At 48.1% G+C, this 25,616-nt stretch overlaps 2 protein-coding genes across 3 annotated transcripts in view; one reads left to right on the forward strand and one right to left on the reverse strand.

Annotated features, from left to right (window-relative positions):
- Positions 1-908: 908 nt before the first annotated feature.
- LOC119385163 (uncharacterized) lies at positions 909-11,535 on the forward strand. Of its 2 annotated transcripts, none has more exons than XM_037652685.2 (4): positions 909-1,051; positions 4,177-4,349; positions 6,442-6,794; positions 11,027-11,535. In XM_037652685.2, the coding sequence occupies exons 1-4, from the start codon at positions 913-915 to the stop codon at positions 11,376-11,378; spliced, it is 1,017 nt and encodes a 338-aa protein (XP_037508613.2). In that variant the 5' UTR covers positions 909-912; the 3' UTR covers positions 11,379-11,535. The 2 variants fall into 2 exon arrangements, with proteins under 2 accessions (XP_037508613.2, XP_037508612.2); XM_037652684.2 differs by having other exon boundaries at positions 4,177-4,344; positions 6,437-6,794.
- A 2,100-nt stretch (positions 11,536-13,635) lies between these two features.
- Positions 13,636-25,616, reverse strand: part of LOC119386083 (TNF receptor-associated factor 3-like) — a 77,215-nt gene continuing 65,234 nt past the window's right edge. Inside the window, exons 2-3 of the mRNA XM_049414213.1 lie at positions 14,540-14,787; positions 13,636-13,697 (exon numbers count right to left, since the gene is read on the reverse strand). Coding sequence (XP_049270170.1) covers positions 13,636-13,697; positions 14,540-14,787 — 310 coding nt within the window. The remainder of the gene's footprint in view (positions 13,698-14,539; positions 14,788-25,616) is intronic.

Genomic DNA, 25,616 nt, shown 5'->3' on the forward strand with positions numbered 1-25,616 from the left:
CGAAGCAATGAATGCGACAGCAATTGGAATGTAACGCGAAGAACGGAAAGCAGCTCGAAATTTCGAGCGCGTCGCTCAAGCGCAAAGGACACACGAAAAGAATACGCGCAGGGCGAACGCGAACTATCAAGTGTCACAGTTGTTACTTATTTCTGTTTGAACAGCATGCTCGTTTCGCAAACGCGGCCGCTGCAGCGAGTGACCTTCGTACGCTCTAACTTCAGCGCGGACATCGCGGTGAAAGCACAAGACATACAACCCCTCTACTCCCTCCACGAGATAAGCGCGCACGCAGGTGACCACGCCCTGTATGGCGAAGTGCACGGAGGCGCGCGCGCGCGCAACGGCTACGAGCGGGGCGCTGACCATTTAAAGCACGCCCCTCGCGCACTTCGCGCCATCTCGCTGGTGAACAAGAAAGCACGCTGAAGTAAATGGTGTATATAAATAGCTCGCCGTTAGCATGCTGAAAGACGGTACTCTTCGTGGCCTAGCCATCTAACGCCACGCGCTGCGGAGCGAGAGGTCGCCCGTGCGATTCTGCGCGTCGGGAAGTATGTCTGAAATGTTTTTCTTAGTGGCTTTCATATATATATATATATATATATATACGGGACACGACGGCGACGCCGACGGCAAAAGCCAGCCGAGAGTGTCCATGTAATTGCTATCGCTATAAATATCACACACCTATATGGACGAGTCCAAAGCGCATATGACACTCAGTAAAGCTTGTTTCACGTGAGGCCAAGTATTTTTCAGTATCACTGTTTTTAATAGGTAATCTAAAGAAAACACGTTCACAGACAGTTTAATAAGGTGCCATGAGGCCGACAAATTTTCATGGTCACCTTTTCAAAAAGTCGCGGGCAAACGTTACCTTTTCTTACACCAATATCAAAGCCCACAAAGATGCCTACCCACAACCACGCGCGGCCTGTTCGTGCAGAGCCCACGGTGCGAGACAGCAGTTGGCGGCCAAGGATCGCGGGCGAGCCGAAGAAGCCAAAGAAGAAAATGTCCGAAGAAAAACCGCCTCTCATCAAAAACGGTGAGTGCCGGCACAAAACGGACGAAGCGCGAAGACGTGACGACGCTGTATTTGCTATGAATTCGCTACTAGCATTACGAGCCACTGTATTGCACTGATTGTGGGACTTGAAGCCTTCCAGCGATCAGACATATTTCGTGGATCGTCTTTCGCCTGTTTCGTTTCCGTCACGGGGTATATACGGCCACATCCCTTTTACGCCCACGTTTAGTGCAAGCATACATAATCTTGACTCCAGTTGTCACCTGTGGGCGCGGCCAGCATAGGGACTACGGGTCTGGCTACATCTCAGTCCTTAAGCATTAGATAAGGACGGGTCGGACATCGCCCGAGGTCCCCTGCCAAAGATTACTGCCCCTACAAGCGTTGAATTCTGTTCTAATGATCATTCGGGCGACATAGAGACGCCGTTTTTCATTTATCGATGGTGGTTTTTCTAGTGTGAGACGAGCAAACGTTCCGCATTGCAACGTTTAGTAGGGCTATGATCTGACGTCAGAGCTCCGACGATAACGAGAAGACCCCATCTTTGACATGCGGAATGGTCTCTGTCTCTGACGAGTTTACTTGTCGAAACGCTACGTCCTGAGTTTCCCGTTGTTTTACCACCCTTGATAATATCAATTCGCCGCCCCCCTATGAACTACAGCCTCCGCATACTTAGGCAGACTGATCCCAGGCACTACGACTAGGCGTGCCTCCCCCGGAAAGTAACGGCGTAGAAGAGGACGCATGCGCGATGAATGTTTCAGGCATCTGCGGGCATTACTGCCAGACTCGAAGATAAGCGACGTTGTAAGGCGCCGCCACAGCGTGTGGTCGAAGCTCGTGCGACATAGTAAGTAAAGTAAGGAAAACAAAAGCCATACGGAGAAACAACACTGCAGTTACTAAGATTGGCAGCACTGCGTCTTTTGCACGGAAGCGATGGAATAAAAAAAAGAAGAAGAAGAAAAACCTAGGTTTCTTGACATTGCTATCTATAACTGTGCGGCCACGCATGCAACAAAACGACTGTTTCCTTCTGAAATAAACAGCGTATAGCTATCGGTATCGAACATTATCGCCTTCGCAAGGTGTTCACATAGCGTGCGATTGGTGCTCGCGCGATATAAATAAAAATGTGCTGTGCCGTACCTCCCTCTTTAGCAAGCACTGAACTAAATAATAAAGGAAAGCCCCTATGGTAAGTTAACTCATTGTTTTGTTTACTGGCCTTGTGGGAACGTTAAGTCAGCGCTTGTTTTCATGTTCCAAATAACAAGAAATTAACATAACACAAGTAACACAAGTAACTTGCCGCAGAGGGAAGCTCATTTAGGTGGTGGCTGCTCGCTGTTTCTGCTCCTGTTTGCCTTCTCGCCTAGTATGATTTTGTTTAATGTTGTCAGGTCCGCTGAAATAAAAAAAATCAAGCGCACATGATTCTTGTTAGATAAGAATCCTCCTTTCGGCAGTGCTCGCTGGTTTGCTGGTTTTCCGTTTTCCGTCTGCGCAAGATCAGCACATTTCGTGCAGTTTCCAGGGCTTTTGTCCGCCCCGCCGAAAAGTTACAGTGAACCGCATCGACGCGCGGCTACATGAACCCGGGACCTTGACCTTTCAAGCAGATCGGGATAGCTATAACGAGTCACCACGCTGGCCGTATGTAAGCCCAGACCACATGATGCTCTCTTACTCGGAGTGCAAGAAGCTTCGAGTTCTGGGCACAGTGGCTAGCAGTCACAATCATCATCATCATCATCATCATCATAATCATCATCATCAGCCTGTCTACGCCCACTGTAGGGCAAAGGCCTCTCCCGTGTTCCGCCAATCAACACGGTCCTGTGCTTTCTGCTGCCATCGTTATACCTACAAACTTCTTAATCTCATCTACCCACCTAATTTTCTGTCTTCCCCTCACGCGTTTGCCATCTCTTGGAATTCAGTCAGTTACCCTTAATGACCACCGGTTATTCTGCCGACGTGCTACGTTCCCGGCCCATCTGCATTTCATCAATATTAGTGCCAAATACGTGTTCCGGCCATGCTTTCGGGTGGCACAGCGATCAACCTGGTGCCCTACAGAGGCTACGTCGTTGCGCTGCTGACACGAGAACGCCACTTCCATTCTCGACCATGGCAGCCGCATTCCGATGTGGGCACACCTTTGCAGCCAGAGTCAATCCTGCCGATGAAGATGAGTTAATCCTGATGGCAGCGTTTCTCACAGTTACTACGTAATACCAACAGAATTCAATCATTAAAGGGACCGACAACTGATTTTTTTCGACCCAGCTTTTTACGGCGCGACAGGAAGCTTACCCTTCGTAGCGTTTGTAGCTGCAGTGGTTTACCCTAAAAGCACGTAGTTATTTTATAAGCAGTATTTTTCGATCTGAAAGGCTCCAAACACGCATGAAGGCTTGCTACAGCAACGCTGAGAATTGATAGCAATGCCGCTAGCCCTTGTGAAAGCTGTCGTTGTTCTGCTTTCGCAGGAGTTGCTGTAGCTATGCTTAACCACCTTTATTTTGAGCTTTCCAGCCATTTTCGAAAATAGCAAGCTGTTACAATGAGATCATGTGGCTTTATACACCTTCTCGGTATTTGTACAGCGTTGTGCGCGCCTACGACCAAGGTTGCCTGCGCCTGTGTCGTGGATGGCTTTTCGCGGCATGGGATCATTACGCCAAGCGATGGCAGCACCACTTTGTCGCATACAACTAACGCGGGCCTATATGTACATTTTTATGGAGTAATATCTTTTAATATAAAGAAATGAACAATATTTCAGTACTAACAGAAAAGTCATCGAACGCATACACCAATCAATGGTCACGTGACCGGCTTCATCGGACCGTGTATGATTTTGCCGCCAGAGGCGCCAAATGTCATTTTTCGCGACTTTCAATGAAGAAATAAAAATATAAATCCGCCTCTCACAAGGTAAACAGGGTTGGTTTGAGTCAATGCGAAGGACAATCTTTCCATCAGTGCAGTCATCTTATTTCATGTTCTGGGCAGTTGTCGGTCCCTTTAAACAGCCATTGTCTAACGAGTTGCGTGTTACGGCGCGTTTTGCACTGACATTCTCAGCGCCTGCTGTATACACACGACGATTCGGTGCGCTGTGTTCGCAGCGATGCCCCTGAAGGACCGCAAGTACACCATCCGGGAGCTGCAGTACGAGGAGCTCCCGCGGCTGGCGGAACTCTGGAAGACCATCGGCTTCATGATCAGCGGCGACCTCATCGACTCCCTGTGGAAGTGTGACCGGGCCGGCATGATTGCTGCCGTCGCTGAGGACGGTGAGGTCGAATGTCGTCAAATGAAGGGATAACTCGTTAAACAGTGAAGGAGCTCGCGTACCGTTCACTAGACAACCTGTGAAGCCGCTCCCTTATCGTTTCTTCTTTTCTGCTGGTTGTTAAGCGAATTGCACCCTGGTAGTTTCGCCTAGACGGTGAAAAATAACGGCAGCAAATTTGAACCCGCCTGTGCGCATATAAGTACACGATCATTTCTTCATGGTGAAATTCCTATACCATCCCATTAGATTCTCCTCTCTTTTGCAGGTGAGCGTGATGGCAGGGCTTCAAGATTGCCACATGACCATCCCGTGACAGCAAATAATAGCTAGATATTTATACAGTAAAAGATGGTTAATTCGATCCTCGTTAATTCGGAAAACTAGATAGTTCTGACGTGTTCTCTGGTCCCGGCCATCAAATGCATTGTCTAATGGCATCAAACTGTCGTTAATTCGGTCACATTGGGCCGCAACGCGGTTCATTCTGACGATCCGTGGAACGCGGCGAGCGCGGAGCGCCACAATTGTGCGAAGCAAAAGAGCGAGAACGGCGTTCGCACAAGCAAAAACGACGCGGCTCTGTCCGCAACGCAATCTTCATCAGTTAGTGACCACGGTTTTTTCCAATGCGGATCCGGCACTTAGCAGCTTCGTTTTAACTTGACGCAATGCGCGCGCAATTTATCAGAACTCAAACATGGCGGAAGCTGTTGAGGATGAAAAGCTTTTAGCCGCGGTTGGCATGCTGGCGTAAAACTCGTTTGGTACATCGTGAGGGACAAACAACGTGTTGCCGGCCATTTTACCTGGCCATTTTACCTGCGGCCATTTTACCAGCGCGTGGTGGTGTTGGCGATATGCAATAAGGGAGGTGTGCAGAGCACGCTGCGGGCTAATTTACCACGGGAGTCTGCCGCCGTGGTCCCATTCAGAACGAAGTCGCTGCATGAGGAAATTTTGGTTTTTTACACTTACGCAAAGTAATTGCAGGATTTACGTATCATCAAGAAACTGAAAGTGTATTGATGTAACGGACAACTGTTTTTTTTTTGTTAATACTTTCAATAATTCGGCATTCATTTATTTCGGACACTTTTTCTGGTCCCGTGAAATCCGAATTAACAAGCTTTTACTGTATTCAGCCATACTGTATTCACAGTATGGCTTCTGAAGAAGGAAAGCTTGACAATCCCTTCAGGCAACGCTAAGGAAAGCACAGGCGTAAGCTCTCACGAGACACTCATTAAACCTACGTTCTCAGTAAATTCCGTGACGTCATCAGATGACACCATCAGTTGGTCACATGACTTTTGGTACCATTGGTGTTCCCGCCGACGCCGGATTTTTTTACTCATGAGACATCGAATCCAATATTTCGCTCATCGTAGATGGATGTTCAGCTACTTCCCCACTGCTGCGGTGTTATATTAGCAAGACATGTGTGCAGTCGTTAGCAAGCTTAACTCGAACGCTTCGCAGCGTGGCCTGGACTGGTTTGACTGATGCCAGCCGCCAAGCGACGGGCGCTGTTGGCGATATAATACCTCGGTATGCTTGGACAGTATGTCGGCATGCATTGGTAACATCTCGGCAACAGAACCCAAAGCTACGCGGCGCTGGCGTCAATCATACTGTTTCAGGACACACTGCGGAGCGTTCGAGTCGCGCTTGCTGACGACTGTAGATGTACTACCCATCACTCTCTCAACAGATGAAGCGTTCGCAGCGCCAATGATGTCTCTATAATCGGATACAACTGTAGAAGTCCGCGGCGCTTTCTCCTCAATGGCGGACGCACACAAGCCTGCACCAATGAAGGCGTGCTCCAGATTGACGTCATGAGCCGGATGGCCGGTGACCCCGCCTTCGAAAAACATTGCTGAGTGCATGAGCAGCACTATTTCGTTAGTCGCGGAGGCGATCGGCTGCCGTCCATTTTCGCGGTGTTCTGGGCGGAGCCTCTCCAGACACCTTAAGTTGTATTCGACTGTAGTAACTTCAGTACGAAACTATGCGGCAAGAAGAAATCGCCTACACAAGATTGCACACAGTGACTTTATATAGAGCATTAACTGGAGTCTTGCGTGCAGGCGAGGTGATCGGCTCGTGTTGCGCCCCGTTCGTGGGGGAAGGCATGGCCAAGCTGTGGCTGCACGGCCTGCAGCAGCAGTACCGCAACCAGGGCCTGGGCACGCAGCTGGCCGACCGAGCCATGGAGCACATCGGCGACGCGAACGCCTACACGCTGTGCATCCCCGAGCACGAGCACATCTACCTCAACAAGTACCAGTTCAACGTGAGCTCGCGCCTCTTCCAGATACTGGGACCCGCCGTGCCCCGTCTGACGGGCGTCATCACGTCGCTGCCCGGGGTGCGCGTCATGGAGAGCGAGCGGGGAGTCCGCGAGCTGCTGCTCGAATACGACACCGACATCGTCGGCTTCAACAGGTCAGTATGCCGGTAGTGGGCCCTTCTCTACGGGCACATGTCTGTATATAGTAGCGCAGTTGAAAAAGTAATACAGGCTAACAGGCTATTTACAGCCTAAACGCATCGCAATTCAGCACCTAATAAGTACGCGATTTCACGGAAGACAAGTACCCTCTTCGAATTTCTCTTTCTTTAACCCTTTCGGCCCTGGCGTCGTGAAGTGACGACACCACACAAAGTTACTCTAGCACCTCGGAAACGAAATCAAAACTGGTAATTCTTGGGGTAGTATTTTTTCAACGTTCCCCACTGCGATCGACATCACCATTGTGGAATTTTTCCGGAGTTGGGAGCCGCAAAGAGGAAGAAGCTTGACCGAAGTCATGGGTAGTCATGGGTGACGCCGCGGCGAGCGAGCTGAGGCGGGTAAGCGCCGTTTTTGGGACGAAGTCCGGAAGTTGTTTCGAGGACTTCCACGCTTCCAAATACGCTGTTGGCTGTGATTTGGAGCTACTCTAGTGAATAAAAGCAGGAATAAAAGAGCCATTTTTTCTCATTTCATGACCGCTGAGCCCTGAAGACCTAATTTGAGGTCATGTCTGTAAATTCATAAATACTTACACCATTGGCTCAATTTTTTTGTTTGGGGTCTTCTGAGGCCGTAACTATTAGGAAAATACACACTAAAAACTCTCCGGCAAAAATAAAAATTCCAGGGCTGCAAAGGTTAAAAGCGCCGCGTTTTCCTGCCATGGGGATTCACTCTGAATGTTACAAATTAAATTATCCGTCCGCTTTATTTAAGCCCAGCAATAAGAGATAAACCGCCTATCCGACAGGTTGATGTTTCCCTGTCAACTTGCATTCTTTTTCGGATTACTGTAGGGTGTTTAAGCAGTGACGGTAACATCGAACAGTTCAGGATACGGTATCACCATTCCGTGTGAAATGCAGCACGATCCGAAAACGTTTTAGCTGCTCGAGTTGCTCGATGCGTGTAGTAACATCTGATGAGATGATAACAGGGTAAAAATGCATTGCCTGTTTACCCTATAAGGCAAGCACAGAAATACCGTACCGTCGTGGTGGGCTCGTAGTTTTCTGTCAGAAATACATCTGTTAGCTAATTAGATCACGTCGTCACGTTACCGTATGCGGTGAGCAACTCGCTCGGCTAGAATATTTTTAAAAGCTGTGTGCCGACCACGAAGACACGGTATTTCCGTACTTCGTGCGGTAACCTGCCACTGCTAAAACACCCTACTGATTTTATGCAGTGCTGCACCCATCGTCTCTACAGTACGGTACTTTCGAAGCAGCATGCATTTCAGTTTTTAACCGCTTCTCGCCCTCTTTTATTTATTAAGGCGACAGCCTTAGATGCCTCATCAAACGTGAAATTTGACCGTCGGTGTCGGCGGAGTTGAGGACGAGTCATGCAAAAAAAAGAATCATCACGTGATGACGTCATAGAGCGCCAAAATTTGACGTCATTATGTCGTCACGTTATGACGTGACGTCATAACTTATGACGTCATCACATGAAATTGGAACTTCGTCAAAGGTGGTCCAATCACGGAGGTGAGGTGCCTCCGATCTTGGAGGCAATGCAAAACCATGTTAGGGGCAGAGAGTTTTCGAAGGGTGGCGGGGCAGCATCAATACATCGACTGAGAAGAAAAAGAAAAGGGCTTTTGCCTTCAAGTCTTCTTAAGTGAATGCATAAGAGACCCTGTGAGTTTCTTCATATTTTTGTACCAAACCTTCGTTACACGATACCCAGTCGCTTGTCGATCAAACAGTCATCAGTATTTTTTATTAGAAAAACTTCAGTTTCATTATAGACGGTCGTCGAGAGACAATACGCCTTCGACTTTCACGTCACGTAGTATTATATAAGTTTTAGAATAGAGTACGCAAATATAGTGGTCGTTGCAGTCGCCAACTGTTTCCGTCACTTAACGTAGGCCCGCAAGAGGATAGCGTACGATGCATGCGCAGTGGCGACAAACGCTAAGGCAAAGCTTTGCGTACGCTATTCTAAGCTTTTTTTTAATCTGTCTGGTATTCCGTTCTCGCAAAGGCGTAGCATAATACCGGATAGCGTGTGTCATAGCTGCTACCACGTCAAGTGGCGCCAGCTATGAAGGATAAAAAAAAACGTATGGCAGCTCCACTACTGCGAAACCTGAGGAAGTGCGTAGCACAGGCACCCAGCGATTCCCGTTCGTAGAGTTTCCACTGCTCCGTTCAGCAAAGCGTCGATGACGACAATGTTTGAGGTAAGCACGTAGAGCTTCCCCGGCACGAGTAAAATCTTGTTAGGGAAATTCGCAAACTCGGTGTTCGGGATGTGCGCTACTTTTTGCTGCGTTATATCGACTTCCTTCTTGTTACGGCAGTTGAGATACGCGTCGTTTACAGCAAATTCCGTCAGGTTGTTTCAGCGCCGGCGAATCGCAGGGAGAGGGGCATTCCCTCGCTCGGCGAGGCGGTGGCGCCCTCTCTTACGAGGCGCCGGAGTCAGCCCCATGTTTCCGAAAAGTCTTTAGTGATTTTAAGTTAATTATCGCGATTACTTCTTGGTAATTTCTGCTAATTATATTATTTTAGACGTTGTTCGTTCATTTTAACACGTATTTGAGCATTGATAGCCTTGGTATGGCCTGTATTGAGCGCTTTGCTGTGAGCGTGATCACGCCACATGAGATTTATGAATGGACGACAAACCGGGACACTAAAGTGCTCCGCATTTAAAAACAGTTAACAAACACGTAAGCTATGTCTTCAGAGATTCCGGGAGCGCCAATCGCCACTCGCTAAGCCTACAGCATTGATTATTTGAGTATGATTCTCCAAAACGGTGCCGAATCGACACGAATAATTTTCTGTCGAAGCTTAAGGATATGAATTTAATACCCCTGTCACACGGCAAATCTAACGTCATTTACAACGAATGACATGAGGTGAACTTAACGTCACTTTACCTGCCTGCTGTCACACGACGAAAACAAATATTTTAAAATTATGACCATGACATTATCCCTCCTGAGCCGTGACCTTGGGAGAAATAAAAATCTATTAAAAATTGCATGTAACATGTGTGTATCCCCGAAAACACTAAAAAGCTGCTCCTAGCATATAAACGCAGCCGTTTTACACAACTTGCCACAGCTGCACGACACAAACGAAGTCAAGACAAAAGCCAATCGAAACCCAACATGGCCGACGATATGACCGGGCGTGAATACAGTGAACCGAAGCGTGGGGGCACGACTGACACCCCGGTTGCAGAAATTAGACAGCGGCAGCTAATTCGTGTAGTCACCACCTTGATCATGAAAATCCGTGCAATCGGACGATCAACACCGGCAATACAGGCAACAACGACAACAGAGCACAAATAAAACATGGCCGGCGCCCAGCCGCTGCAGTTGAGAGTAGCTTTCTTTTAGGAACGTTTGGCGCGTGCTGTTACGTCATAAAATCAGTAATAAGTTAATCTAGTAAAGAATAACATATTTACGAATTACAAAAGTTGCGTGTACATAAGTTAACAGCCATCTCCCTAAAGGGTCCCTGGCGTCGAGACTATGCATTCGGTCCGAAATCGAATACGAATGTGTTTCGTGAACTCATTCGACAGGAAGTGTCGTTTTCATCGAATGGCACTAGTTTCCCCGTGTCGTGCACAGCAAAGAAATGACATTACAAACGAATGACATCCGCTGTATGACATTAGATTTGCCGTGTGACTGGGGTATAAAGCAAATAAAAGCATAAGTTCGGGGCTAACGAGCTACAGATCGCATGACGGCCAGTTGATAGATTAGAGGTGGACGGCAACCGCTTTGGGCGGTGCGGCCATGTTTCTCACCCGGTATACACACCCGGTATACCGCTATACGCAAAGCATTTTGCTATAGCGGAGTGCTGGTCAGACTAAAAAATGTCCGGGGGGCAGCGCCCCTTGGACCGCACGTTAACTTCAAGAACCATCCCTCGATTCACGCCCACTTGATAAATGACTGCTGAAAAAAACATCCGTGAAAAGGATGCTTCCTGACTGGCTGATGTCTAGCGCCCGTACTGCTTACGTGTCTCTACCTGCTGTGATTGTTGCCTCGCGCTTGTCAGGATGCACAAGGTCGTTCATCATGTCTGGTGCACGCGCGTATACTTTTCAAGTAGAGGAGTTTCAAGTACTCAGCTAAATGTCTCCACGTCTTGTGGATGCCACGTTGGCGCAGGACGGCACTGCTGGACCGCATGCTGAAGGAGAAGAACACGATGCTGCGCATAGCGCTTCGCGAGGACAACCAGATTGGCGGCTACGGCTTCATAAGCGAGGGCCTCCATGGAGCGGCCATCGTGCGCCACCTTAGCGCCGACTCGATCGACATCGCCGAACTGCTGCTGGGCCGGCTGTTCAGGGACTGCCCGGCGGTTGCCTCGAAGGGTGTTTGGGCCGTCGGCTGCATCCAGAGCTACGAGTCGCACAGCTTCTTCAAGAAGTTCAACCTCAAGTCCATCCATGAAATGAAGCTGCTGCGCCGCCGAGGAGTCGACAACGACATGTCGCGGGTTTACGTCTTCTACTGAAGCGCCACCTCGGAGATCGTACCGTGGCACCGTTGGCAGCGCCCGCTTTGACAGCGCGTGCCTTTCATGCACCGTCCTTCGATTCACGCCCGCTTGAAAATTGATTGGCGAAGAAAAAAATACGTGAAAACATTATTTTCTGGCTTTTTCGGCTTAATATTAAGGAGATAAAATAGGGGGTGGGGGTGGGGAGGAATGAGAACTTGTCTTCAAAAGGCAAGAATCGCGTTGTATGATCTAGTCCCACGGCTAGTTCACACCAGCTTCGGTGTGAACTCGCCGGCAGCCTCTGGATAGTACCGAAGTGATCATTAAACGAACACACAATGAGGTGTATTACGGTAGTTACTTCGCCTGAAATATTTATTTCAGGGACAAGCACGCGCGCGAACGCACCGCGCATGCAGTACATTCATATCGGACATTTCCTGTCGAAGATCGGCTGTAGCTGAGTATTGAATCAATTAAGACCAGTTATCTACGATGCGTGTCAAAAAGTTCCGTATTTAGCTTAAGTTATCTCGTGTTTACTCGGAACAGATGCTTACCCATTAAACAGCAGACGGGTAAGTACTTACATCCTGGCAAGTCGCTCGTAAGCGGTTCCCTCTTGTATCGCGTTTATGATGGTGGTTGCGGAGCATGTCAGCCTACAGTGATGCTGACAGGTTGAGCGTTCGTGTGTTCTCGTGTCGCTTTTCATCATCCGTGACATGCGCGGCATCGTTGAACGACAGCGTGCCATTAACTTCTTTTTTATTAAACGCCGTCATCGTGGCATTGTCGTAATCTGATTACCAAAGGTTGAGCGCTTGCTTTGCTTTTGCTCGGAGTCCGATTTGATGATGCTCCAAGGATTATTGCCCAGAAGTTAGGGGGGGGGGGGGGGTAGGCTAGAGCCGGGAGGCGGATAGTCCATGCTTTGAGAAGTCAGAATTCCCGGTGAAAGTCGGCTTGAACAAGAACTGAGCAGCGGTTTCTTGGCCCTAGGAAAGTAGGCCCCACACACATGGTCCGCCTTCAACTGCAATTCCAAATCGAGAGACTCTAGCCTAAAATCATGCCAATATTCTAAGGTAAACTTAAGACCTAGTTCAAGCCACTCGAAGATCGTGAAGATGGAGATCGCTTTCAGCTCCTTGCAAACCGCGAGGGAAAAGTCCTGTACTCGTGAAATGCAGAACACCTTCTTTAAACAGGTCGCAAAGGCTAAACATCGCTGGGTATCCGGACCACGTGAGAGCCACTGTTTGTAATAAGCTGGTTTGTGTAGTAAAAGAAAGAAAAAGAATCTACAGGGAGACGGTAAGAAGGTCACTGATAAGCACAGAGTTACGGCAGTCCAATATGTCCATGGCCCCTCGCACGGCCTAAAGAAATAGGAACGAAGTATGGCTTACGCATGACCTTTTCAGCGCCGCCCAAGCTGTCCAAGGACTGCAGTTTAGTGAGCCGAAGGAAATAATCTGCCAGTATGACACAGAGAAATGAGTGTCATGTTCAACATAACAATAAATATGTGCCATCCAAGGTAGGCATAGTTTATCAGGTCTACTTAACATGAGCGAAATCTTATATCGGTGAAAGCGGAAGATGCATTAATATGAAGTTAAGCGAACATGAGCGGTCGCTTTCTAACACACCGGGCTTACGCTCGCCAGCGTACTGCCGAGAGTGTGGTGGAGATCCCGTTTTAATGATGTGCCAGTTGTCTACAGGAAAAGCAGGTACACAGGCGCTTAGATAATTGAGGCATTTCATATCAGGAGAAAGGGAGATACGTGTATTAGCTACCCCTCTATCGATTTATCTGACAAGGAGGTCGCATATCTGTGCTCCATGTTCTACAGCTGACTACGCGGCCGTGACTAAAATCCCTAATTGGTTTTTTGTTTTTGTTCAGTTGCTACTCTTTGACAGTGACACGTCGTCCTTGCTCGGAACTATTTAAGGTTGTCCCGTGTATTAAATAGATCAGTTGCGAGTCTGCGCTCTTCTGTCTTTTCTTTCCTTGTGTCCTGTGCCCCTACGCAGTTCGTTAGAAGATGGTCCCTTGCGTTCTCCGGCGCTGTTTCACTGCGATTAATTCACTGCTTTCCGAAAGACTTGCTTAAGATAGGATCCAACATACGCATTCATCTGCAAAGTTTTTTATTCCGCTTAGAGTTGCTACTGTAAACACGTAGCCAGCTAAAGAACACCCCAGTGAAGACATCAGGATGGCATACTACCCCTTACAAAAATAAAAAGAATTGTCTCAGTCCACGAAACAGCCACGTGCGCACAGGTCGAGCCGCTGAATGTAAGCGTTGTCATCTACTGCGAAAGTGAACAAGTTGGAGGTTCTTCATTGAATAAGTGCAGAGCATAGACTGCAATGAGTACGGTACAGGACAATATTGGAGACGTCAGTCCAACGAAAGCAATTGCCTACAAGTTTGTCACGCTGAAACGCACCTGAACTTTGTCGTCTGAGACAAAGCCACATGTTTCAGCATGTGCGATGTTCACGGCTTGCCAGCTGGTAAAATAGTAAAGGGTTTCCGCGCCCATAATTTTCCACGGAAAGCCAACTTTCATCCAAGATATGTGTTCTTTCAAACAATCATCATTTGCGCCACCTGCGCGGCTAACTAGCCGCATTCTTAACACACAATCCGGGGGCTCCTCATGCATGGTATTAAAGAAGCGCTTGAACGCATACACAGTGAAGCGAACCCGGCTGGTTCCGTCTATAGTATGTAACAATGGAATAAGCAAGAAACCGTAACCATGTATAGGCACGCGACATTCACATCGACCATTCCGAATATAGGCTGTAGCATGGCCCGTGCTGAAATGCGTCCAGTTCTCTATGATGACATCGCAGCATTCTTGGATTTCGCTGTCCTTAGTGTCGTGCTGTGGCCCCAGAAGCGATGGTTGTGGGTTCATCAGGGGACGTTCACAATCTGGCTCATTCAACCCTTCGGCGATTACCTTTTGTATCGCGTACGTTGTTCCAGGCCAGGCCGGACTTGAGGACTTCGAGAAAGCACGATCGGAGGTTTCAAGTTTTATGGCGCGATTTTCCGCCATGGAATGCGCTGCCTTATTTCGCGACTGTGCGTCACTATAGGAAATTCGGTTAAAAAACGTCATGAAGTTATTCTCATTCGTACAGATGAAATCTTCTATTTCACTGATCCAGGCAACAATCTGAGGACCCCACGTGGTGCCCTTGATTCGGCCGGCTTCAGCTGTCATATGGCATATAGTCGCCGACAGGTGATCCATCATCTTCTTCATTTCGTGAATGCGCAACACGATCGATGCTAGCCCCGTCTGCGTAGAAGCGTTCTCTTGCGACGTCTTTTCGAGCATTTCGCTGGTGTAGGGAAAACTGGCAGCAAGGGTGCCCTTATCGTACCTTGCAGGAGAGCGGGTGGCTGCGCAGCCAGACATCACGTGACCCGGAAGTTCTCGATGCAGCATTTTCTCGCCGCACTTCTGGCAGTTCACGGTGTGGAACATACAGGCGTTGGCAAAGTGGTCCAGCATGATGGAGACGGTGTCTTCAGCGTCACAACCGTTGCCCGCGTTCCAGCAGCGTATCCTGAAGCCGAGAATGGCTTCCTTCTTGATGAGCGCGGGAGCCACTTCCTCCTGCCTGAAGACTCGCTGGTCCAGGGGGCAACGGTCGCTAATTTGGCGGCACTGGTAGAAACACGATCCGCACAGCAGATGCTTGCAGGGCAGCATGAACGACGCTGCGGGCAACAGTCCACACAACGAGCACAAGCTTTTGGAAGGCAATTCAGGCACGAATATGGTAGGCCGCCAGTCGAGATGAGCGCCGAAGCCAAGCACGCTCTGAGCGCATATGGACGCCATGGTCGCGTGCACTTTCGCGAGCAGTGTAAATTGTGGTCTTGTAGCGGCGCCGTGTACTTAGCGGGGAAAGGCGAAAAACAGGTTGAGATAACATGGATGCTACGAGCGCCCCTTTTATAACGGGGCGGTGACATGTGCGCCACCAGGCCCGACAAAAAGAAAAAGAAAGAAATATCTTTTTTTTTCGTTGGCTTATTGCCTTGTCTACTTCGATTAAATCGATCTTACCATAGAAAAAAAATCACATTTCAGCTCTCTGCCTCTCACGGCAGAATGGCCTGTATATTTGTTTTTGTTCTAAGTGCCTTCGGCAGCGCCACCCTGGCATTTGAGTGGACGGTGAGCAAACTACAACCTGCATACAAACCACACGGCGCGACGGAACTCTTATTTGCCGTCTCAGTATCGCCGTCATCGGCCGACGAGGGCACCAAGAAAGTGAGGCGTTTGCAGAAGACGTCTACGAGCTCAAGCGTCTCCCTTTTGCGCACCTTTACAAAGAAGGCTCCCTGAGTGCGTCCTTAAGGAATACTGACACCATTTTTCGAAGGCGAGTTTACTCTGCCATACATATCTGTATACAGAGGCGGCTCTGAGCAAGTGCGAAGCTCGGCAAATGCTGATATTTTATTTTGATATTAAAATCAATTTTGCCACGGCGCACCTACCGACATCGACATTAGTTTCACGTCTGGCTACAGGGTAGAGTGACCTAGAATAGGGGGAGTGTCCAAAGCGCCGGCTCCCGCGCGTCCTTTTGCAGTGAACTACCGGGCCGCGCCGCTGCTGCGCCGGACCCGTGGACTTTCCGCGCGCTCGGGAAGCGCGCGGAAAGCGAGGGGCGTCTGTTGCGCGCTGTAGTTTTTTGTGCTGAGTTCACGCATAGGGCACTTGACGTCTACTTAATTTTTATTGCGATAGCAATTATATGGACAGTCTCGGCTGGATTTTGCCGTCGCCGTCGCCGCCGTCATGCACCGTATATGTATAAGTATGTATATATATATAAAGGCCCCAAAGAAAAGTAACTCAGAAAAATGCTTCCGAAGCGCGGAATCGAACCAGGGACCCCTTGCTCCGCAGCGAGCGGCGCTATCCACTACGCCACGAAACGCAGATCTTCCACGTAGCTAACGGCGAGCGTTATATACACACCATTTAGCGCTGGACGGACTCAGAGACAGCAGGCGATAATAAGCGTTTCTTCATTACCAGCGAGGTGGCGCTAGGAGCCCGACGGGCGCATTTAAAAGTCGTCGACGAGCTCGCTCGCTTCTTCTTATAGTTTGCGCATGGGAGAAGCTTGCCCTTCCGCTGTCTGCTCGCGCGGTTTTCTCGTGGCGAGGGGTAGAGGAATGTTTCACGCTTTCACCGTGATGTCCGCGCTCATGTTACGGCGCGTACGAATGTCACTCGAGCTCAGGGACGCCGCCAAACGAACAAACAGAAGATGAGCGCGAACTATCAAGTGTCACAGTTCGACTCTTAAAGCACGCTAGTTTTCTTCGCTGTTTCGGCCGCCTTTGCAACAGAAGCGCTGTTCAAACTGAGAGTATCCATTGGCGAGCCTCACTTATAGCATTAGTTCCTTGCTATCGCATTCATTGCTTCGCCCTTGCGGCAAAACTGTGACTTTTTATATTGCGGTGCGGAATGGAGCTTTTCCATATTTAAGCGCTGTCTTAGTGCTGGGGCAACAACAGAATGCAAGAAAATCATGTGTCAAGCGGCATCAGCGTGGCCTCGTTCCGGTAATAGAGTTCGAGAACGTTGATACGTGCGCAAAAACGCGCAAAACGAACACGCACAAGGAAAGAACAAAAAAAAACTTATTCTCACGGGTAATTGGGAGTAGCATCATGCATGCAAGAATTAAGAGTATTAAACAAAAGTAAATTACACGCGCAGTCAGCTGAAATACTTACGCGCAGTGACCGCTTCAACTACGAGCTTTTTACTCATGGTCGCCAGTGGTTTGCTAGGCATATGTACTATCGTGAGCAATATGAGCTCGAACGCACGAGCGCGTGGCGAATAGCCTCGGACCCTACATCGGCTGATTCGCAGCGGCCACTGTCGGAAACAAAGTGGAATGGGCGCCGCGCTTCCGCTAGCTGTTGACACTCCCGCCTCAATATCGTTGCAGAAACGGCAGCTTATAGAAACGGCAGCTGCAGAAACGGCAGCTTATAGCGTGTCAGGGACCGCTAGCGGTGATATGAATTCACATCAACGAGCACAGCCACATCCAATGACCCGTAAGGAATGCAGCTGCATAGACATCGGCTGTGATATAGCCTGCCGTGATGCACAGGCCATACTTTTATTATATCTAGGTGGTGTTGGCTGAGCATTTTGATACGCCTCTTTTATTTATTATTGTTTTCGTGCTATCTTTTTTTTGCGTTTTCGTTGCTAGCGGCCGATGGCACGCAGTCAGCTGCCATTTCGCAGCAACGCTAGCGAAGCGGGTGTGCCAACAGTCAGCGGAACAGCGCCCCTGCTTTCCCCTCCGGTTTCGGCCAACGTTACTAGAACATTTCAAAGCTCCGTATCTCCGCCAGCGGAGGAGGGTGGTCCGAACGGCGGTCGCGAGAACTAGCGGCGCTGCAGTTCCATCTTGCGCCACTATCGGCGCGTCGTCTGCTGCCACGGCATAACGCTGCGGTCCGCCGCGCAGTTGCTCGCGGCAACTTTCTTATTGTACTAGTTAGGTGGATACTTAGGTGGATATGCATAAGGTCGTCTGTATGCATTGGTCCGCGTGCGTTGTTCATTGATTGGCTAAGAATCGATGTTCGGTCTATATTGCCACGCCCACTTCTTGTTTTATTTTGATGTATTCGGGTTTGACCAGCAAGGACGGTTATCAACGCTCGACGCTGTCCTGTTCGAGAAGCTTCGCGATTGTAATAGATCGTTTTGTTAAGATTGCGCGCTGCACGCGAATGTTCCAGCTTTGTCGAGAGATAACGCCGCCACCAGCGATATCGCTGGAAAGTTCGATAGCGCCTGTATAAAAGCCGACGCGCTTGACCGCTTGTCAGTTGATCGACGGTCGACGCTCTGTTCGCCGCTATCAGTGTATTGCTGTAGTTTGATTTTGTTTCCCGGCCACAAGTTTGGCCAAACAAAGAGTTTCATCTCGGACCTGCTGACTGCTACCTTCGTCGACGTCACGACCCTGTAACAATATTTGAGCTGTCTACATTGCGCTTAACTTCCAAGCATAGGAGTTTCCAAGCGAATGAGTGTTTTCAGAGTAATTTTTATAACTACCACCACAACAACCCAACACGTTTGTAAAAGCCTTTATAGTGCACAAAGAAGCGTACTTACTCGAGATACACAAACGTTCTAGAAAAACAGTACTCATGTTTCTACAATTTATTGAAAAAAATTTTCTCAAAAAACATCACCATTGCTTTGCAATGTGTACAAGACACGTTTTCGCGACGGTTAAAGAGAAACTGACCCAAAATCGAAAAATTTTACGAGAACTCAGTAAATGAAATCTCAGTGTGCGATTACATCGATTAGATGTCGTCTCTGAGCAATTATTTCAGCGGATAGTTGTATTTTCGGCGTCTCATCTTTCTACGGTGCCTTAAACAATTCGAACAGATCGGTCGTGATGTGAGCACCGAGCAGTTATTCGCGCGTACTCTGTCGCTAGAAGAGTCGTCAGTATTGAACTTCAGTTTTTCAACTTCACCGAGCAGATGTTCCATGCCCGCAGCACTTTACACTGTACGACAGCCGTTTGCGTTTCGTGCTGAAGCCGTTCACTACGCAGTTAAATTGCTCGTCAACTACAATTATCTTTTGCACAAGTAAGTCTCCGTCCCCGAAGCAAAGTGTGGGATTGGGCTAGTTGGTATTCCATTATTAAACTGCTCAGCGCAAAAAATTTGACACGGTACACAAAGAAAAGACGAGGACAGCGCTGGTCCTCGTCTTTTCTATGTGTACCGTGTCAAATTTTTGCGCTGAGCAGCCCGTTCCCGAGCCGGCGGGTGTAAAATATTCCGCACATCTTGTTCAATACCTCGTCGTAAAATCTCTCGAAAATCCACTGCTTTGAAGGCATAGCGACAGCTGACAACTGATCGAATGTTAGTGTGATGCAACTCTCAGTCTCGGTAGCTTGAATGGCGTAGGGTCTTTTGCAGGTCCGAAGAAGTGTCGTGAAGCGGTGTCGTTGCGGTAGCCGCTCTTGCAGCCCGGCGCAAAGCAAGTCGGCATACCGCACTGTGAATCTGTTCGCCCTCGTTACGCTTCGTACATCATGCACGTGTCTCCGTACAAGACGCCAAGCCTGGTCAAGAACAGTCGCAAAAATGACGAGCTAACAAAGCGCACACGACGCTGTAACCCGTGCGCTCGTACATTGGCGGCGCCGATCACAAGCGCCAGCCCGCCAGCCGCGGGAGCTAGACGTGACTGCAGCGCCACTAGTTCTCACGACCGCCACTCGGACCGCCTCTCCGGCGGAGCTTTTAAACTGAGTTTGCTCTAGTAACGTTGGTTTCGGCAGCGCCGTCCACATATCGCGCTATCTCGGTTTTGAGACTATTCGCCACGCGCTCGCGTGTCCGAGGTCATATTGCTCACGATAGTACACCGCTTTATTCGACAATTTCTTAGCCGCCCTTAGCACTTTATTATGGACAAAGCACGCCGGGAAGACGTAAGGGAAACAAAAAGGAAGAGTAGAGACGGCCATATGACCGCAGTGCTGTTGGCTTACTTTTGCTTCTGAGGTAGCGTGCAACAGGGCTAGCTCACCGTACGCAAACATTTGAGAGAAAAGCAATGCCAGGTAAGCCAGCCTTATACTTCAAGTTTTTGCATAAAAGGCGTAATATAGAAAATGCTTTGCAAATATCCAGATGTAATGAAATAAAGTTACAAATACCCCCAGATATAGACTAGATGTTTTGGAGCCAGCTGTGATCACTCATGCGTCGGTCTTGTTTCTATATCTATAGGGATCGCTGAACGTCAGTACGAAACGCTCGCGCGTTTCAGAGACTTTACAAAAACATGTGGACGAGTAGTTATATAAAATAAAATTGTTTCCGCGGCAATTGAGTGCGCGTGAACAGGGCACAATTTCCCGCTTTTTCCTGATGAGCTTAATATAGCGTCCACCACGCTTTGGTGCTGAAGCTACGGAGTACTTAAACAGTGTGTCCAGTCATCTCTTTATTAAATATAAAGAGATGACCAGACGGGTAAAGCGAGGTGTGGGAGCGGGCTAGTTGGTATTCCATAATGCTAAAACTTTAGCGCAAAACGAGCACAGCGGACAAAGGAACGACGAGGACAAGCGCTAACTTCCAACTATCGTTTATTAAAGCAACACACACATATATACCTGTCACATGTGATTACACAGATATCAGTCAACGCGGTGTCATAGAAGAAGCGATATTTGAATTTGGTGCGGTAGCATTCCAGAATGAGTGCGGTGTCGCAGTTTCCGATTTCCTTGATTTGCTCAAACTCTATCTCACTTCTACCTATGCCGACTGGAACGGCAGTGTCTTTTTGCAAAAAAGTGGCGTCTGCATTGGTTCCTGTATAGCCCCAGTGCTCAGTGACCTGTTCTTGGCGCACATGGATAGAAAGGTTCAAGAACGCTTACAGGAAACTAATGTTCGGAAATGCTTCCGTTTTGTTGATGACTATTTAATTTTGTTTGAGTGTGATGATAGAGCCTTTAATACTTCCCTGCAGCAAACATTGGCACTGTTCAAGGATTGCCTGAAGCCGCTAACTCTCACGTACGAGATTCCTGAAAACGGATCCCTGAGATTCTTGGACCTTAGGCTTTCCTTTTTGAGTAACCATATATGTTGGAGATATGAGCCTCGTGCGAAAAAACCTATGTTGCCTTTTGCCTCTACACACAGCAAGCTTGTCAAGCGCGGAATTGCTGGTGCCTGTCTACACAACGCTTTGACCAAGTCCTGCTACCATTCGATGCAAGAAAGCTTCTGCGGGCAGATTTCTCGCTTGAAGGCAGCTGGTTATCCACGTCACCTGCTGGTATATGTTTCAGAGAAGCTCCGAAAGTGTTCGAAGAACAGTGACCCGTGCACTAATTCGCAGGCAGCAGTTCGTAAGAAGGTGGCTGTGATTCCATACCTGCATGGTATATCGCACAATCTGAAAAAGATTGGTCAAAGAGCGGGGATATCAGTTGTGTTTTCAGCGCCTAATAAGTTGTCGCAGTTATGTGCCAGAACCTGTCCGGTAGGAAGGCTTTCCAATAGCTGCAAAATTAGGCACCGAAACGAATTTGTCGAATGTGTGAAGGGCGTAGTGTATCACATCCCTTTGTCTTGTGGTCAAAGTTACGTCGGACAGACAGGCAGATGCCTGAATGTGAGATTGCTCGAGCACAATCAGAAAGTGAAAAAAGGCAGTGATGGTTTCTTGGCTGCTCATTGCGCAGAATGTAAATGTGTGCCTTTAATTGACAGTACATCAGTGTTGGCATCTCACCCTAAGGAGCATCAGGCTCATCATTGAGGGGGCAGCGATTGCTAATGGAAGCTGCATCAGCAAGCCATCCATCGCACTAATAAAAAAGGAACTAGGTTACTTAAATTCACCCGCACGTGTAGGTCCTGCGTAGTTTTGCTGCTTTTTTTATTTATATAAGTGTCCCCTTTTGCGCTGACTGATATCTGTGTAATCACATGTGACAGGTATATATGTGTGCGTTGCTTTTATAAACGATATAGTTGGAAGTTAGCGCTTGTCCTCGTCGTTCCTTTGTCCGCTGTGCTCGTTTTGCGCTAAAGTTTTAGCATTATGGGTAAAGCGAGCCTCTTTTGTACCACAGACGCGCGCAGTCAGCTGCTCTGAGCTTAGAATCACATTTGTTTTCGGGCTATCCCTTGTAGCATGAAGTGAGGCATACGCGTTGTTGCACTGTTATCATTTCATTTACTCTGGTTTGTCTTGCTTTCTTGTAAAGGCAGAATCCTTAGATGCCTCATCAAACACGAAAATTGACCGTCGGCGTCCCGCGTCGCCGACACGAGTGCTGCACAAAGTCATGACGTGATGACGTCGTCATGATGTCACAGATCGACAAAATTTGTGACGCTACTATGACGTCATCGTGAAGTCAGTCAACATGACGTCATATAATGACACCATCACATCATATGGTCGCTTTGCATTGCCTTCGTGATCTGGGGCCGATCACGGAGGCAGTGTAAAAGCAGGTGAGGTGCAGAAAGCTTGCAATGCCTTCGTTCCTGTGGGCAGTCCGAAACCACATTATGTGCAGAAACCTTTCGGAGAGGGGTGGGGAGGATCAATGCATCGACTGACTTGAAAAAAGATGGCTTTCATTTTCGAGTCGTCTCAGGCGAATTGCATAAGGTACCGTGATTTCTTTTTTTTTTCATGTATTTTTTCGCATACAATTTTCCTATGCGGTTAGTTCTTCAAAATGTATCGGCAAGTCCTACATGGTGACGTCGATATTGGTGACCACCACGTTTTTATCATCTGACGGAGACAAATCGTCAGACCACACATCGTCAGAATTATTTCTGGCCGAAGAAAGCGGGTTTGTGCGCCACACGCAATATTATTATTGTTAGTCGTTACGCAAATTCCAAGCATGTCAAGTTAGCTATGCCATGACCTATCGATCACGTTAGGCCTACATTCGAGCCCCTCCATGCCAATTTTAATGTATACCAAGTGAACGAGACGCGAGTTACACGAGTAACTTTTCTTTTGGTACAGCGGCCCCGCCGACGGACACATTCGGCTTCGCGTGAAAAGGCTTGAAACAGCAGAGCGCGGGAGGCAGCCTTGTAATACAAATCGAACGCACGAAATAAAAAAAGAATATGAAGGGTACAAACGCGTTAACATGAGCTAGTCATTTACTACGTGCATATCTGCTATGTTCTCCTGGTTATCTCCATTTTATTCTCTCCTGAAGCAAATTTACGCTGTCATTACACACAAAAGTAAATTAAGCGCCTTCTGTACATACTCGCCTTTCCCCACCCCCGGTGTAGAGTAGCAGGCTAGAGCATAATATCGCTCAGGCCGACCTCTCTGCCTTTCTATAAATAAACCTCTCTCTCTTAAGCGCCTTCTCTCACGATGAAGTGCGCGCAGAATGCGGTCCTCAAACAGGTGCGTAAGGGTAGAGCATTGCGGTGACAAACCAGCTGAATATAAATGACTACGAATTTATATGCTAGGTTTTGTCCCTTGCCCTCCTACGTTTCCCAGCTTGGGTGGGGGGTGGACTGAAAAGCGATCAAGTGGCCCTTTACTCCTCCCCTCCGGTTCCTGCCTACGTAAACTGTGTAAGCTCAAATTTTCTTTGAAAAAATCTGGGCGATTATAATGTTAAATTACCCAGCATTGTTTCCTTCCGTATAGGTCGTTAGCTGTTAATGATTGGTCGAAATTTTCTGGGTCATGCTCACAGCACCTGCTCGTAAAACAACGCAACAAATGACGCGTAAGTGATCCACCGCGCAATTACCACGTACGCATGACTGCGTAAAAAATGATAATAATGAACTAGTTTCAAACGGTGTATTGTTTGTCATTGATTCTTCGCTATTCGTCAAAAATTTTCAATGTGCCATAAAATCGCCTCCAATTGTTACGCGACGTCACAAGTCTGCGAAAACTCGCGGCGTTAAAATAAACTGTGCACAATAAGCAGCACATTACTGTGCTGAACAATAACTCTTTTTTTTTTCGGAATAGCCACACAGTGTCTCTTTCTGAACGTAATTTAAGAAGGCTGCCCACCAGTCACATTGGCAGCGGCTGCTAATATCAGCGGGCGAGATGGATTCATATGTGTATGATAGATACTCTCAGTTGTAGTATAACGATGCGGAGCTGTTTTTGCGCGTGTACAACTCTTTGTGAACTCATCGTTGCTGACAAAGTGGTAGCGAGAGAAATAAACATTATCAGGAACAGACACAATCCTTTGCAGGTAGGCAGCCTCCTTAGTCCGGAAAACGGTGGACGCGCTGATCATCTCCCTGGTGAGGTAGATGAAGTGACGGGGCAAACTTGAAAGCTGGTCTTCTCAATGTGCTCGAGTCCACTGCCTTGTTACAAGCCGCCACGATCGCTGCAGGCTACCGTATGATAAGCCAAGTCAAGCAGGCTAATCGGAGACTAAAGGGGGAATCTATTTTAGCTGTCCTGGCTAGGCACAACTAAAATACTGGACACTTCTACACACTCATCAACTCACTGGAGCTTGAATATGCAGCAGTGGCAATGCTATTAGTTTTCAAAGAAACGGAATTTCCTGAAAAAGGAGAGCGTTCGGGCTATAAAACGTTTACTGGCTCCCGCCTATATTTGCGTCGCGGATTGTTTAAATTTCAGGCCAGGCAGGACAAAATAAAATCATGACAGATTGCTGTAATGCTATAGAGCCCCTGCTGAGCGATAGCCTCCTCTGCAATGCTCGAGCGCAAGACGCACAAGCGTGGAATAGGCAGCCCGCACGGCAGGTAGCCTACAGTGCGTGGTCATGAAACACAGAGGGCAGCCGTCACAGCAGAATCGTAGGACAAATTTTATTACAAAATTACGTTATTGCTGCGTTCAAGTAAAACTTTGCCTGACTTGTTAGCTTCATGGTCTGCAGCCGAAAATAACCACTGTCGAAAGTGGGAGCGCTCCGCCCCCTCAACATTTCTCAGAGGGGGGGGGGGGGTAGCGCCCCCCTTGCCCCCCCGGTAGATACGCCTATGGATTTCAGGATAACAAAAGAGCAAGCATTTGCTGCTACAAATGTTATTGGTTCCGTGTGTATGCTCTAGCCTTGCAAATTGCAGCTGCAGGTGGAAGAAAGCGCAGTAGCAATTGAAGAGGTGAATTCGTGGAATGGTGAAAGTCACAGTACTGGGCTGAACTGAACCAAATGAAGTATCCCATGCCTATAGAGGTGTGTCAACCATCTTGAAGTTAAATGCACCATCTAATCTGATGATGGTGTATTTAACTTCACACATTTTGCATTACGCCAAAGATCGTCCTCAAAATTGCACCTTTACCGACCCCAAACCGTAGAAACAAAGATGCAGGCGCATTCACACCACTGATACACCCGTCCTACAACATGAATGAAAGCAGTCTTGCTTCTTCTCAAAACATTTCGCATCTCTTTATCTCCTCACCATGTAGATGTATCCTTGTCACTGTATGTCCAAACATTTAACACTAGTAATGTGGTGTAACCAGCAGTTGCAATTATTTTTTATTACGACTTCGCGTCTAAGGAGCCTGCTCGGTTCTTTATTTATAGAAGCATGGACACTTTCATTATTTTGAGTGCAT

The sequence above is a fragment of the Rhipicephalus sanguineus genome, chromosome 3 (genome assembly GCF_013339695.2).
Source record: "Rhipicephalus sanguineus isolate Rsan-2018 chromosome 3, BIME_Rsan_1.4, whole genome shotgun sequence".
Lineage (NCBI taxonomy): Eukaryota > Metazoa > Arthropoda > Arachnida > Ixodida > Ixodidae > Rhipicephalus > Rhipicephalus sanguineus.